The following is a 16507-nucleotide window of genomic DNA, read 5'->3' as shown; positions in this document are numbered from 1 at the left end:
TAACACCATTAAGAGCAAACAAATGGCATTCCCGTCACACTTTGCAGCTACGTGACAACCAGCGGTTATGCAAGTGGAARAACAGATTTGCTGTTGAAAAGACGAACCTTTTTGCAAAAGAGAAGTGTTTGCCTACCTTCTAGGGGAATATGTGGACCAGAGTGTTCACACAAACCAGAGAATACTTCCACGGTGGTGAGCTTAGAGCACACTAGAGGTTTGATAGCTTCCTGGTGGTTTCTAGTTTCCTGCTTCTCTGTTCTGCTGGTATTACACAGAGCAGCTAATGGCTTCTCCATTTTTTCCCACCTATGAGCGGTCTCTGGGAACTGGAGATTGTCAGAATATGCTCTGCTCTGACTAGAATTCCCAAATCCTTACCTCCATCTTCCCGAGGGTTGCAGAAAAGGGCTGGGACCTTACTCAGACCTCACTATTCTGAGAAACGTCTCATTGGAGTTRTAAGTGGGAAGTTCTTCCTTTGCTCAGTCTGAGTGATAGAGGAGAAAGCAAAACAAAACAAGCAGGCTTGGAAGATGCTGCAACTGTACTTGAAAGTAAATGTTTTCTGTCTTTGTTTCTAATTTTCAGGGATTGCTTTGGTGTGTTGGACTGTGAGTGGTGTATGGTAGACAGTGATGGGAAGACCCACCTGGATAAATCCTATTGCGCCCCTCAGAAAGAATGCTTTGGTGGCATYGTGGGAGCAAAGAGCCCATATGTGGATGACTTGGGAGCAATAGGTAACTCTTGCTTTCTAAACAGGTGCTATAATTAGAATAATTACAATTTTATTTGATAACACACGCTTTCAATGGCAGCGTGTGCTTCAAGTGACATGTTTAACTTTTATGCTAATCATGAATTATCCTAAAATAGTACATCAAGCTGTAAAGGAATGGCATCAGGCCTTTTTTGGGTATTATATTTTTGAAAGTTTTCATGTAGCCCACTGTCTCTTGCATATTCCTGTCCTTAAGAGGTATTATCCTCTCTGGATTTCTGTTGGAAGCATGCTTTCCTGCGTATGCACATTTATGCACTTAGAAAGCCTTCTCTCATCTTCAGAGATGTCAATTTAAACTTTTCTGCATTTTTTTTCCCTCTATTTTGTCCCTTTTGATTTAGGAGATGAAGTAATCACTCTAAACATGATAAAAAGCGCACCAGTTGGACCAGTGGCTGGAGGCATTATGGGTTGCATTATGGTGCTTGTCCTAGCAGTATATGCATATCGCCACCAGATACATCGGAGGAGTCACCAGCACATGTCGCCTCTGGCTGCACAGGGTGAGCTGCTCTCTCTTGAGAGAGAAATAGTACTTGAGAATTAAAAAAAAAAAAAAAAAAAAAAAGAGAGAGAGAGAAAAAGAAAAAAAAAAAAGAAAGGCAGATACTTCACACGTACTTCCATCTAGTGTCAGAAGTCTTCCTTTGGTTTTGTCTCTTCCCTCAATGCCTTACCCTGTTTCACTTCCCGTTTCCGACCTTTATAAAAAGATGGTCTTGTCCAGCATGCTTGTGTGTTACTGCCCTCTCCTGGGTACTGCCAGACCTGCTGCCTCCTGACAAATGTGCAGAAAAAAACTCAAGATTTCCCATCTGGAAACTGAAGTTATTTCTAGAGCTAAAGTGATCAACCTAGCTTTACGGTTTTCGGAGCTTGTGCTAGCACATTGGTCAAATCTGTTTCTTGCTGCACAACGCTGGTGATAATGTTAGCATTACAGTTTTCACTCCCCTTCTGCTTGGGCTATTTTAGCTGTGTCTTTTTCTACTCATATTCTCATTTCCATTCCATGTGATGCTCGTGTTCATGGGATATCTATGTGTATAAATCAAAAAAGGAAAAGAGAGCAAAATCGCTTCCTTTATAGCTATTAGAGCAGGGCATAGAAGTCTTTCTGGGGTAATGGTACCATTATCAGGATATGATGAGAGTCTGTTTTTGTAACAAAGCCATTGAAATCTGAGACATAAAACTCTGTTTTGGAGAAAATTGTGCAGGTGAGAAGAGTGATCAATCCTAATTACCTTTATATTTGACTACTCTACCTTTATTTTGAATCAATTCACTGTCTTTAAAGCTGTTTTCTGCTGTAAAGCCTGTTCCTTTCAAGGATATGMCACGTATTATTTTCTTAGTATTTCTAGTCCCATCTGTCTTGGAAACAGAGCATACCAAGCTCCAACTATATCTTTTCAYGCAATAATGCAAAGTGCTTCCACTRTATTAGCAGGGTGACAGCCATTAGTAAGTTGATCCAAAATTTTTCTCTTAACAGTTGCATTTTTCTGTTTGTAATGATGTGTAGAAATGTCAGTGCGTATGTCGAACCTGGAAAATGACAGGGATGAGAGAGATGACGACAGCCATGAAGACAGAGGAATCAGTAAGTACCAAATGACTTTTCTGTAAGAAGTGATAGTTTAAATGTAAATGGGCTGTTTGTTTTCTTACATACTAGAATAAAAATGTGAGGAAATGCTGTGTTGATTAGAAAATGACTGGACAGTGTTTTAACTTAAACTGTRACGTAGGGTGCACCTCCAGTCTCATGCTGAAATAGTACATTTTTTGCTCAGTGGATCCTCCGTTATGTGCAGAGGAAGTCTGTCTCTTATGCCTCCCTCGCCCTCCTCTCCATGACCAGTCCCAGAAATTGCTCTGATGCAGGTCTAAAATTGCGTTTGTGCCAGTATAGAGGGTGGAAAGCGCCTCCCTTTGTTCATCCTGGCGAAGGAGAGCAGTCTGGCACGTCGGTTCAAGTGTGTCAGTAAATCTTACTTGATTTGGGGTGACAGTTCTTCTCTACCATTCAGCCGAAGTGGCGCTTATGCTGCTGAACTGTAGGATGAGCCAGTGTACCTAAAATTTGGGAGAGCTCTAAAGTTAGATCAGATCCCTGTGTCTCATCTCTAACTAAACAGGATTAAATCAAACCCAGGATTTGAAACTGTGCCAATACGTAAAGATTGAAAAACAAACATGTCTGAGTTTTGTGGCCTGCATCTACTACTTCTACAAGTGCTTTTTAGTTTTGCTCTTTGTGGGCATTCAGTGCCTCCTTAGTTTCTTAAGCGCTGGTACAGTAATTCTCTAACTTCTGTTGGTCCAAGCAAATGAAGTGTGTGTTCATCATGATTTGTTTGACATTTAAACACCATCTCTTTATCCTACCCCTCCTTCTGTGGTTCGACGGTCTTGCTGCTTAAAAGAAGTAGCATTTAAGAAGAATGAGCTCACAGAAAGCCTATTCCCCTGGGACTGAGTTGTCCCACTGATGCAGCTCAGCGAAATCACTTTCTTTAAAACCAGCTGTTTCTGTTTCTCTCCCAGTTAGCAACACGTGGTTTATAGCAGCGGTAATAGAGCGGCATGCCCATAGCCCCGAACGCCGACGCCGGTACTGGGGGCGCTCAGGAACCGAGAGCGACCACGGTAAGACCTTGAACCGCTGCCCTGACCCCTGGTTAGTGATTGCGGCTGTTCGGTTTCCTTCAGATGTCTGGCACGCTGCAGATAAGGTTGCCAAAAACACAAAAACCTTTGCTCCTTATTGCTTCACGGTTAAACAGTTTTGACACCTTTCAGCAGATGATACTATCCAGCGAGGGAGCTGGTTTTGTAAGAGCAGTGCTGTAACACCAGCTCAGTGCCTGGCTCTCCATATTTGAATCTTGGGTTTTGTTAGCTTGTTTGGGGGACTGGAATTCAGACTGACAGAAATGTTACTGCATTTACTGGACTCTTTCCACAGCCAACCGTAACAATTGATTTAAATGTTCAGCTGAGATAATGCAGTCAACCAGCATGCCTCATGCTCTTTTCTTAATGTGACATGCCCGTCTTTTCATAAAACACCCATTCTAGCAATATGTGCTGGACGCCTGCGTTTGCTGAGCTAAAGTAAGCATGGATTAGAGGTCAATGAGTCAGATGCCTCCTTGGCCTTTCTGTTGCACATTCAGTCAATACGGTCGCCACAGAGGGACATCTTATGTCACCTTTTAAGCAAATAAAGTAAACAGTTAACATTGTCTGTGTATGTGAATAGCAATGAAGAGTATTCAACTATGTATATTTTCTGCCCTGTTTTTTTCACCCTATAATAACCCTTTTTCAGGACTATGGGAATTCTGATTTCCTTCTTTCTTGCCCTGAGACTAGGTGGTCTTAAATCTTAAGAGCAGTTAGAAGGGTGTCATGCTATTGACTCAGGAGAGCTTAATGTAAGTTAAGAAAAGTTTAGACAAGGCAGTCTGCCATGGATGTCAGCTCTAGCTGCATGTCCTGCTAGCTGTGTATCTTATAATAGACCTGTTGTATTATTAAGACTGTGGTTGCACTAATGGAATTGCTCGGGGACAGAAAACCTCAAGACCAAAGCCTTGGAACATGGATGGACAGATGTCTGAAAGAGGCACAATCTTGATCTAGGAGGAATTATCCTGGACTTGGGGTCAGATTACCTGTAATGAAGCAGATTGACTAAGATAATGCTACTTTTGCTCCATTTCTTATAGTCCTACCAAATCCTCACCATCTTTTGTGTCAGCATGTCAGAGTTATGAGGGTAACTGTCCACCTTCTTCAAAAATTTATACTTCTATTTTTAGTTTCTATAATTTCCTCTCCTTCAAAAGGCTATCTAGTTTTATTCTCTAGTTTTGCTCTGCCAACTAGAAACAAGGGCCAAGGTTGTGGAAAGTGAGAACCAACTTTGGATACTTAACCTGATATTTATAACACACCTGTTTTAGGTGTCTCAAACTGAAAACCCAACAAATTGAGATGCTTAGAAGCACTGATGTCTTTTCAGCTTTTAGCAAAGTCTACTCAGCAAGCATGTTTTCTTAATTAACACAAGGTCTTTTTTCTTTAGAATTTTGTTTGCATTTTTGCATTTGGAAGTATAGAGGCATGGTTTTGTTTAGAACAGTGCAAACTGGATCTGATCAGTAGTAAATCTGAGTCTCATAATAACTGCTAGCAAAAACATACTCTTGTCTTGCAACAGTTAGCAGTTAGCTAACTTTCTAGTGGCATTCTTTTATAAGAATGTCCCAATGAAAGTAGTATCTCATTATTTGTATAGATGCTTAACTTTTTTAATTTATCAGACCCCAGGAATCTCAGATTTCTCAGATCCCTTGGAGGTATGAGAACCTCAAGTTAATTATGCTACGTATGCATGTTTAGCTGGAAAAATCTGTATTATTTGACTTAATGGGCCTGTGTAATCACTTCCACATAGATTCAATAGATTTCTTTAATTTTATGCAAAGTTCTCCAATATTAAAAACGTACGTTTTTGAAAATAGACCCAAATATAATTCTTTTCCATTTAAAACATAATATTATGATAAGAGATAATATGAAAATATGATGTGAAGAAGTTTTGCTACTAACAGAACAGCCAGTCATCCTTACTAGCAAAGTTGTAGTTTGATATGAATAGGGGTGGAGGTTATGAACCCCGCTTATTTCTTTTAGCAGTTTGTAAAATCCAAGTAATATCTTAAAAGATACCAGCTGCACCATATTTCTACTATCTTCTGTTTTTAAAATCAATGCTAGCAATTCTTCCATAGTGAACTGTTGTGTGCATAATTGGTTTTGCTGTTTGGTGTACTACAGACCCATAGGCTCCTGAAGATGGACCATGGCAGGAAAAGGGCATCTGTTTCAAAATTAGAGGATTTTTTTTTTCCTTTTCTCTTAATTAAAACAGCTACTTATTTATTCTCTGTTAAGAACAGACTGCCTCTGAATGCATACCGGTTGGGGCAGCCAGCACTGTGGAATACTGACCTTTTAGTCTCGCTCTTAATTCTGAGTCTGGTTGTTTTTATTTTCTAGGCTACAGCACTATGAGCCCTCAGGAAGACAGTGAGAATCCTCCCTGCAATAATGACCCGTTATCAGCCGGAGTGGATGTCGGAAACCACGACGAAGACTTGGACCTGGATACCCCCCCTCAGACCGCTGCACTGTTGAGTCACAAGTTTCACCACTATCGGTTGCACCACCCAACTCTTCACCACAGCCACCACTTACAGGCTGCAGTCACGGTACACACTGTGGATGCAGAGTGCTAATGAACGACAGCAAAAGAAACGTAATTTGTGAATGGTAATCCATGCAGCAATGGGCAGCTTTGTTTTGTGCTTTTTACCAGGAACAATTTAACTAACTTCCTGAGTAAACTATTAGGCATAAAAGCTTTACATTTTCGTAAATGTAAGGTTGGCTCCGGATTGGAAGGGGAATGTGCGTGATGAATGGACCTGCCATAACATTTAATAAAATGGAGCAGGAGGCATGTTAGACCTCCAAAAACAGGGATACAAGTTTATACAGCAGCTGAAACTCTGGAAGCCCTGTTCTGCTGAGCCAAGAGAAGSGGGAGAGAGAGAGCTCAAAAGAGCCAGAGATGATTTGGTTTCCTTAACTGGAAGAGCAGAAATCTGTGCAGCTGAAGACTAAAAAGGTGCCAGACAGAGTGTGGAGGGAGAGGCTGTTGTTTTTTCTGCCRTTTCTGTTTTGTATGTAGAAAGTTCATTGCTCCAACAATTGCTGTATGGATCCTGGGACAATTGCATCTCAAGATTTTTAAGTAAAGGATTATTTTTCTACTATTTATTGAACTTGAAACTTGGGGGGGGAGGGAGGGGAGAAAACATGTTAGCAATTCTCAAGAGCTACCACATATATTCTGTGATGGTGAAGTAGTTCTTCTGAGGAAGACGTCTGTTTCTTATAAGCAAATATTCATCCACTGCCCCACTCTACAAAAAGGGAAAATGAAGAAATCATCTCTGACATGTTTACATTATGAATGCTTTCTTTTCCACAATTGTTTTCTGTAAATTTTACAACTTGAGTTATATTGCGGTATTTTCTTCCTATCTGCAGAAGAGGAGTCCTGTCATTTGCTACTAAAATTCTGAGAATTCTGCCCATATATCTCTCCATCTTTTCCTCTTCGATCATCCTTAAAAGCTCTTAAGGTTTCCTTTGTGGAAGTAATAAAGAATTTAGTTAGCCTTAGTTATCCAAAAATTCCAAATGAAATCTGTGCCATTTTTCTGTTTCTTTAGGACACTGTCAAGATCAGAGGTAGAGATAAGCCAGTGTTTTGTAAAACTTGGGTAACTGTGGAAGGTATCTTTTTAAAATCATAAGCTGCTACTGTTTGTCTGGAATTTAACATTGCTTGGTAATTGAAACAAAGGTTAATCAAGTCTGTCTACAACACAAGGCATCATAATTATAAATTAGTTTTAAATTGCAGTGTTGTATTTTAGATTCACATTTTGTGATTACAATGATATAAAAAGTTCTTGCACTGTGCATATGATAAACATACATTTATATGTAGGGTTTTTTAAAATCACTTTTTAATATGGTACTTAATACTGTATTATGTAAAAAAAAATAATTGGTTCTTAAACAGTACGGTAAAGTAACTATATGTGTGATATCAGGATACCCCCTTTATACTATGTATAAAATTAAAATGTCTAGTGAAATAAACTATATATAAAGTATAGTTCTGTGGAAAACTATAGATTGAAATTATTGTTTCACATCATTTAATTTTTTGGCTGAGTGAGTGCTACAAAAAATGTATATGCATTTAACACTTGATGCTCAGATTCCTCTTATCGACAGTCTTGAAAGATCTGATCTTTATAAACTGTGGTATTTACAAGTGTTTCAAAGCTTTTTATTTTTCTTAAGCCTGTTTGTCATTACTTGGGAAATGAGCATTTCTGGAAATGGTCAGCTGGTCTGTAGACTCACTAAAGCCAATCATTTATGTTTTTCTTATACACTAGTTGAAAACTAGCTAGTTGCTAGACATTGGATTTGTCATTCTTATGTTTTTGTGCAGAAGTGAGCTGTGGGCTTTTTTGCTGACCAGACAGCTATAGAAATCTATTAAKCACTGTTTTGTGTTCTCAAAGGGCTGTTTCTGATATCCTGTAACTATTATGGGTAAATTTGTGGACCAAACTTGCTAGAATTTCTGATTTTTGAATCCAAAATAACATTGACTGTTGGGCAGTGAATAAACYGGACATTTTTTCAGATTTGCCTTTAGAAGACAATACATTGTCTTAATATTACTGCTAGACCAAACAAAAATGCRTACAACCAAGAAGCAGGATTTTTAAGTGTAAAGATAAAATACCTTTCAGTGTGAAAATTGTCAAACTATATGTAAGTTTTATTAATAGTTTGTATTAAACATCAAGAAAGATGCTTTAATTTCCTAGTCCTACCGAATCCTTAAACGTGTTCTCACTAAGTTCCCTGGTAGACGAGATCTGAGGATCCGGCTGTGAGTTTATTTGTTCAAGGCTGAAAATGTAATCTAGAAGGCTGAGTTCAGCGAAAAGCTGTTATCACAGGGCAGAAGAGTGTCCAGAAGTTATTGGCGTGTAAAGCAGAATTTAAATAGTATTCTGTCCATGTATTCTGAAGTGTTACATAGCACTTCTCTTTGAACAATTATCAAAAAAAAAAAAAACTTCTTTTTACCTGCAAAAGCTTTTGTAGAACTGTACCTTATTGCTCCTTCATCACTTGTGTTCTAGGACATACAAATTGTTCCTGATAACTGGGGTCCAGACAAACTTGGTTATGCTTGAAGTAATAAGAAGAGCCAAAGCTGTTTGCTATTAAGGAATAATTAAAGGGGGAAAAAAATTAGTGATCTAGAGGTGTGTCAAATCACAAATTCAAATGCTAACAGCTAGCCTGGTCCCAGTGTGGATAAATCTAATATTATAAAAGATACTATTGGTCATTTAAAACAAAACCTTACAAGTAAAGGAGGTGGAATATGGATGTAACCAAGGTCTCTAAGAAGCTGCATTGCAGCACTTCCATTTTATTGCGGGTATTGTTGCCATGCCCTTCCCTTCCCGTTACTATTTTACAGTGCTAGTTGAGGAGCAAGGTCATGGAACAAGCTGTTAGCTGCCTGACTTGGACTCATTCCCTGTATCCTGCTTTGCTGGTAGACTTCGTGACCATCATTTTTTTTCACTCATTTCATTTCTGAAATTTAGTTGTATTAATTTACTTTGTTTTCTTTCATTCTTCCAGAAAAAGTTGTCTTGAAAGTTTTTTTTTTCTTTTTTTCCTGAGATCACATGAGTGTTGCTTTTGACCTGTGTTCATCTATGTTAAATTGACTTAATGCTTTCAATATCTGAGCACTGTGAAGTATATTGTTTTTATATGTACAATAAGCATTCCATCCAAGTAACCCAGCTGGCCTGCCCAGTGATGGAAGCTGTTCAGATATTCAGAAATTATTGCTTCAAAATGAATTGAGATGATCTTTGTTTAAATTATTGCTTTGATTTAAAAATGTGATTTGGAAAGAAGAGTAGGTTACAGTTTGCCTGTGAACATTTTATAAGGCCAGTTAAGCCATGAAATATTATCTTTACCTTTGCCCTTGGCAACAAGAGAGAAGACAAGAGAAGTCATGAGGTGTTAGCAACAGAAGTTGAGAGTGTAAGTGGTCAAAATGAGGTCTCTAGCTTTCAAAGGCTTTATTCTGTAGAGAGATGACACAAATGGTGCTGAGCATAGAAAATATATTTGAGTACAAATTATTGCAAGGCTGGCAGCAAACAYGGAAAAGGAAAAAAAAATGCAAAAGTCCTGGATCAAGTGAAGAGATTGTAGGGAATCCAGAAGATTGTGTGAAAAGTGTGAAGGTTTGCTTGCACTGCTCATTGCTCTCAGCTATCCATTTCAGTTTTCTCCTTCGTTTTTGAAAGAGAATCCCATTTATGGATGGGATTTCCAAAGGAGCCTCAACTAAGCTTTCAACTCTTAGGCCCTCAGGTAACAGCTGGGTTTTCTGTATAAATCCCCCTCTGCCATTGACTACAACAATGCAAAAATAATACAAATGTCACAGAATAATTCATGTTGCTTATTTTCAGCACTTCTGTGTAGTGAGAGGGAATTTTTTCTCCACTTAGTGCTCTGGACTGAGTCACGGGAGGACCTTGGCCCAGCATTTCCACCCAGCCAAGGCAACAGTGGAATTCAGATGTTCAAGCCTGAGAGTGAAGTCCTCGAGCCCTGCCTTGTTAGCGAGGTGCCAAATGTAATTGATGTGTTTGCCAGCAAACATCCAGCATTGCTGCTAGCTTTATCTCACCAGAGCAGCTTGATGCTTCCCTGCCTATGCACCATTTATACCTCCTGCTTTGGAAAGGGCTTCTTAAAGTTGAGGCAGATGCATTTTCTTCCTGGGAACCCAGAAGGGACTGAATTGGCAGGAATTTGGAGCGTATCTAGCGCTTTGTGTGAACAGGCAATTCCTAAGGGACTTATTGACTTTGCTGGCAGCCAGCACTGCAATAGGCACTTACTGCCTGCCTGCCGAGTTTCCAGCAATCACTTCTACCTCTCTTCTGCAAATTTCCATTGAGACTTCCAGTAAACAGTTGATCTAATAATGTATTAAGAGAAAAGGAACATCCTAAGTGCAAGAAATAATCAAATCTACTGTGTTTAACCAAGGCTTTTGTTGGAATTTAAAGCAATTTCATGTCCATCAAAAAGCGTCAACYGATACCAGTTAGCAATACTGATGGCCTGAGCAAAGAAGCCCAAAYTTGATGAGTGGCTCAAAATTCATTATATCTAGAGATGTCACCTTCAGTGCAAAGGTGAATCRCAGTGGCCTCGTCTAAATTTTGATGGAAGAAAAATACTATTCTTATCCCTGGGCTGGTGTCATTAGTGCTATCAGTAGATGGTACTGCGCTCAAAAGTTAGGATCCAGCAATTACCATTATATACTTTATTATATTTTACATTTTTATAGCTGATGCTGGCAAAAACATCAGCTTCTTGGAGCACTGCCTGAACAAGTGCTCTACACTGCTATTGCCACTAATGGAATAAAAACAGTAGTAGAAAGGAAGGGAAATTGTTGGCCAAAAAGTGCAGTGCAGGAACTTCTCCCTACCCCACCCTCTACCTGGCAACGAAATGTGAGGGAGCTTGTGCAACGGCTGCTCTGTGGATAAATGGAGTAACTTCAGTCTTGGAGACTGTAACAAAAAAAAAGCCACAAAAGAGTTAGTACCATGCCATATACCCATTCTTCTAAAATTGGCACTCTCCACCCTCTATTCAAAGAGAGGTGGCATCACCGGTGTGATGGCAGTTGAGCAGAGCAGCCTTGGATTAGAYTGCCAAATATTTCCAGCTTGGTTGAAATTGGCAGATTTGACTACTTTTAAAACTCTTCCACCGCAACTAGAGGTAATAAAATTAGGCGCCCTGAGATAGCTTGGCACTGAGAACAGCAGGAAACAGGAAACTCTGAAATAGTTTGGGTATGTATATTTTTGGTTTTCCAACCTTCTGGCATTTAATTTGATTCCAATATCAATTCTATTGGCATGGTATGTTCAAATCATATGCAGTTTGGAGAGATAAAATGTTAAGTAATTAAACTGTGTTATGTAATCCCTGCAAAATAATATTAACCTCTCTAAGCGTGTTTATTTCAACTGCAGCTTAATTGAGGAAATCTCTATAAACAAGGCAAAATGTGTTATCTCAGCCAGAAAACTTGGATAACAAGGAGTGCATTTTTTTGTTGTTTTTTTCTTGTTCCCTATGAAAACAGAATAAACATGTGTAAGTTAGTGTGACACTTTAACTATGTTTACACCAAAAAGTCATGTTGCATGACAGTTTCTATGGAAACCTTTTTATAACCGAATAGCAGACTAGTTGGAACTCTCATAAAAATCTTAAGAACATATTGGGAAAGTTTAACTTGACTTACATTCTTCATGCCAGTTTTCCATATTTAACAAGTTACAGCATTTTAAGGGCAAAGTATTGTTGTGGTGTTTTGAATTGTGATGTCCGCTGTCATGATAAATCATTGACAAGCTTACAAAACCAAAACAAGTTGCCAGTGAGATGCATATTCCATTCCCAATACGTACCAGCTATTCAGTCGTTCATCTTAAAGCTTTGTTGGGTTTTCTTCAAGTTTTATAATTAGCCGGATGTTCAGCCGATGTAAATGGAGATGTGCTGACTTACAATAGCAAATGTTTTAATTCAATATTATAATTTCAGTATTTTTTATGTGAAATGGTTTCACATTTTCCTGCAAACTTTCAATATTTGTTTCCAATGCCTTAAAAAAAAAAAAAGGCACTTACAGAGAAGCTGGGACAGAATGATTTGAAATTGCAATTTGCAGCATATTAACAGGATAGCCAATAAAAATATTCTCTGAAAGAATATGGCGCACACAGTTGGGTGGGTTATACCTGCTTTTTTAGAAACCCCAAAAGCTTTTTTTTTTTTCTTCTTTTTTAACGCTAAGATTGCCAAAACGTATGTTATTTCTAAATTTGAAATTGACTCTAATGAAAGAGGAAAAATAAGTCTTGGGCAGGGAAAAAGTCTGATTTAAAGTAGGGAGGGAATTGTTTTAGAAGAGGGTATGGCTGAGATTCCACTGTGAGTGTGTTAGCCTTTAGTGCCACTTATGGAAGAGGACTGTACTTATTTTGTGATTTAATATTTCTGCTTGAGCTTATTTTCTTTYACTTGAAATTATGATCCAAGGAGCTGAGTTTGCTTTGTAGTGGTTTGTTTTGAGATTTACTATGTTTTTGCTATCTTTAAATGTAACTTTCACACTGATTTGCTCAGGATATTCACTRGCCAACAAACATTATACATTCGATAGTAAAGACCATGATTCCCAAAGTGGATGTTAAATTACATTCCAGTGTAATGGTATCCTCAGAATAGTTATTTGCTTTGTAAGTTATATTCCTCATCTCTCTTATTTTTTACTGCTTGTTTGCAGACCACTGTCTTTTACACAATAGAAACTGAGGAGGTGTTGCTAACCAGTCTCTTTCTGTTACTGAGTAGATCTGTCATTCCTAACCCAGCTAGGAGCAGTGTTATACCAAGTTTCATAGCTATCAAATTCCACTTTGTGTTCAGCTGCGGGCGAAGTTGCCTGAAGTGTTTTTGTGTAGAAGAAAGATTCAGGAGTAAAGAAGTTCTTTTCTTTTCTTTTTCTTTTCTTTCTTTTTCTTTTTTCTTTTTCTTTTTTTTTTTTTGGGGGGGGGCAGGAATATACCTGACAAACTCTAGTGTGAGTTATGTATTGCCAGTATATGTAAGGTACCTGCTAAGAAGCACAAGCAAAGTGAAAACAACTTCTTAGTGAAGTCTGCATCTCTGAGCAAAGCAGGGGGCTCTTGGGATCCCTGAAACAATCTGTTGCCCATCTGGCATCTCTCAGACAAGACGGCACTGTTGGGATATGRTTGATGGACCTGAAGTCTGATCCGATACTATTGCAGTTCCTAAGTGCTTGGAGAATTAACATTAATCAAAGTATCTCCGGTATTAAAACAAGCTTAGCAGTTGATTGAGAAGCCTCACAATACCTGTTGCAAGCAGAATTTCCGTCTAGACGTGCAGAACTGTTCCGGTTGTTCAGTGGTGCATTGTAACTCTGCGCTACAAGCTGAGACTGTGCTGCAGCTGCGGAGGGGTTATGAAGTTTTTTACTTCATCAGGATACCAAAAGTATCAGTTGCTCAGACACTGTGCTATTCTAGGTTGGTAATTTGATACGAAATTCAAGCTATTTCTTAATGAGCCACACTTTTAATTGTTACTGCACTGCAGAAGGTTATATTAAGAATGGCAAACTTATTTAAATTCGTTAGAAAAAATAGTGAAAGGAACTTCTGGCACCTCTGGTATATTTTCGAGGCAATTTACATTTGTGAGATAAACATGTTGATTGAATACTTAAGTGACCATCACTGAATTAATGGTGGTTACGGTTAAATCTACATCTTCGCTTTTCAGAAGTATAGTTCCCTAATGAAACAAAAGGAGCAGCTAGGGCTTGAAAGAAGTCATAACATAAAGAGAATGATACTGTTTCCACTTTGTTCACATTAAGTAGTGCTAGAAATTGGGGGTTTTTATGGAAGCTTATAATTTGCAGCAACTGATGAATTCCAGACCTGCACTGCAGGAAAATGAATCAATTAAATTGTTTCAGGTTTTAGAAAATGTTTAAGTTTCTCTTTTGTATAAGCAATCCTTTTCTAAGAGTTCACAGATACGTTCCCAGTATCTCCTATATCCAGGAACACTAGGTGCATCTTTGAGATGCAGTAGGTGTTCTGAACCATGGTTTTTATTTTATCTGCACAGATCTGAATTTGTTCGAATGCTCAAGTCCGTTCAGAAAGGATGTTTGTGCCACAATTCCCTTCTAACAATTTCTTCCCATGAAAATGAAAAATATAAATRCACATGTACTTCGAAGCTACAGAAGCATGGGTAAGTTAGTCTTTATCTTAGCTAGGAAAGAGGAATAAAAGCAATTCTTGTGGGTAAGGACATAATTCTTAATTAATAAGGAATTTAGTGAGCTACAAATGAATTACTGCGAAGTGGCTTATCTGTGCAACAACATCAAGTCAGCAATTCAACCAGTTATGCTTGCAGATCAGGATACTCTTTTCAAGCAGTGCTTTTTGCTTAGACGGCAATTTTGTAATGTAATGGAAGTGCATTAGAAAGCTGAGGACAGAAAAAAAGACTGAAAGCTGTGTGCAAAACATAAGCATGTAAAAGGCTTTGCTTTGAAAGCAACGTAAACTGAAAGTAAGAGTGTGCACATAGGAACATGTCTCTGCTGTGTTTGCACATGGGAGTATGGTCTGAAATCAACTCARTAATGGTAAAGACGTACAAACTGTGGATCGCTGTCCTCCTCCTCTTGGGTGCAGCTGTACAGGGGGAAACTGTTACCGCTTGCATTTCATCCTCAGTTGCTCAGCACCATCTCAGCATCTTTCTGAAGATGTTTCTCTCTCCGGCAAATGCAGCAGTGCAGAGCTTGCCTTCGGGCTCCCTAACCTGCAACAGTCCTCATGGGCCAGGTTAACCAAGACTGTGCAAGCTCACTGTTTGTTCTCACTGGTACCAGTTACAAAGAACAAACTTGAGAGGTACTTGGCTGGCTGGTCCGAAGGAGTGCTGGCCAACYCGGCACACGGGACAGGAACCTCTTCTGCTGGCCCCGTGTTTTGTAGATTGTGTCTCTGCACTTCTGGTGGATACTGTATGGTAAAATTGGAGAATACATGTGGCAGGAGATTAACTTGTGAAATGAGACAATTGTGTATCAAATGCGTTGTTATTTTTGTGGAGGTTCAAAGAAGACTGGATTGTTGGTTTGCACCATTTTTATGCCATATTAATGTACCCACTGCTCACCTGTGGAGGCTGCAGAGGACTTTGGTTCTTTTTTTTTTTTTTTTTTTTTTTTTTTTTTTTTTTTTTTTTACTTTATTAGTGCATAACTTCGATTATTTTATTTCAAATTATATTATCCTCTCATTCTTTGAAATATTGGAATGACAAGCATGACACTTGAGTTCTCCTAGTAGCATTAAAATTCTCCAGGTACTGTTTGGGAGTGTGTTGTAGATTAAATCAGCCTTGACATTCGGGGTCAARAAATAATATTCCAGTAATTCCCAGYGAGGTTTGTTTAGGGGGTTTTGCTTTTCGTGTAGGGTGATGCACRGCCTATTTCCCTGYTCATTYTCTTGGAGCAGCTCCTYGGKCAGTGGCAATGCCTTTGATCCTTCCTGCAGCACCTTATAGGTGCCTCCTAGGGTAGGAAAATCCCCTGATCTACCTGTGCAAGGTCAGGCACGTGCACGCAGAATGAGACCWGAGCGCTGTCATCTCACATCAGTCTCATTGGCATCAGAGGATCAAAAGAAGTTTAGATAAAATAGATGAATGCCTTGAATCGTAAAACATGACCTTTTACGTATGTATCGTGAAGCAGGAAAGATGTTCTCATTTCTCTGGAACTATTTAAAACTTTCGACTTTAATACAGAACTATAGTTTGTGAAGGATCTTTTAGCACAGCACTTTGATTACTCAAAATTCAGCTGCCCCATTCAGCTGGCAAAAAGGGGCAGGTACCTTTGAGAAGCTTTTTTCTCTAGCTGGGGGGATTATTGGTTATCAGCATCACACAGGGGGGAGCAGCGTGCCCCCTTCGAACTCGAAAAGTACATTTAATGGTATAAATCGTTGCTCTGCTGTTACAACCTGATGAGCTTCAACAAACTGTGTTTTTCTTAAAGTAGCAAAGCAGGCCTGWAACTTTGCGCCAGCTTAATCCGGCGGTGATTCCTGAGGAGACGGCTGGGTGTTTCCCTGTTCCTAGCRGAGCGGTCTTTTTCAAGGTGCCAGAAAAACTTCTGACCCCGTAGCTGTGTGACTCGGGTAGGATTTCGTGTCAAGCTGGGAAATTTAAATAGTCGCAGTGGATGCTGCAGCCTTAAATCCCGTTTGTGAGCGTGTCCGCTCGCCGCCCCTTCACTCGTAGCTTTTTCTTTTCTTTTTTTTTTTTTTTTCCTTC

The 16507-nt window shown here is 39.1% G+C and overlaps 1 protein-coding gene across 1 annotated transcript in view; it reads left to right on the top strand.

Annotated features, from left to right (window-relative positions):
* The window catches only part of CACHD1 (cache domain containing 1), a 75906-nt gene extending 67628 nt beyond the window's left edge, over positions 1-8278 (top strand). The window contains exons 23-27 of the mRNA XM_085306079.1: positions 592-743; positions 1129-1290; positions 2316-2393; positions 3341-3442; positions 5864-8278. Of these exons, the coding sequence (XP_085162205.1) occupies positions 592-743; positions 1129-1290; positions 2316-2393; positions 3341-3442; positions 5864-6102 (733 nt within the window). The 3' untranslated portion in view covers positions 6103-8278. The remainder of the gene's footprint in view (positions 1-591; positions 744-1128; positions 1291-2315; positions 2394-3340; positions 3443-5863) is intronic.
* Positions 8279-16507: the final 8229 nt, after the last annotated feature.

The sequence above is a fragment of the Rhea americana genome, unplaced genomic scaffold, assembly GCF_003343005.1.
Source record: "Rhea americana isolate MKP2758 unplaced genomic scaffold, rheAme1 scaffold_230, whole genome shotgun sequence".
In the NCBI taxonomy this organism is placed as follows: Eukaryota; Metazoa; Chordata; class Aves; order Rheiformes; family Rheidae; genus Rhea; species Rhea americana.
This window is presented reverse-complemented; position numbering and strand designations above follow the sequence as displayed.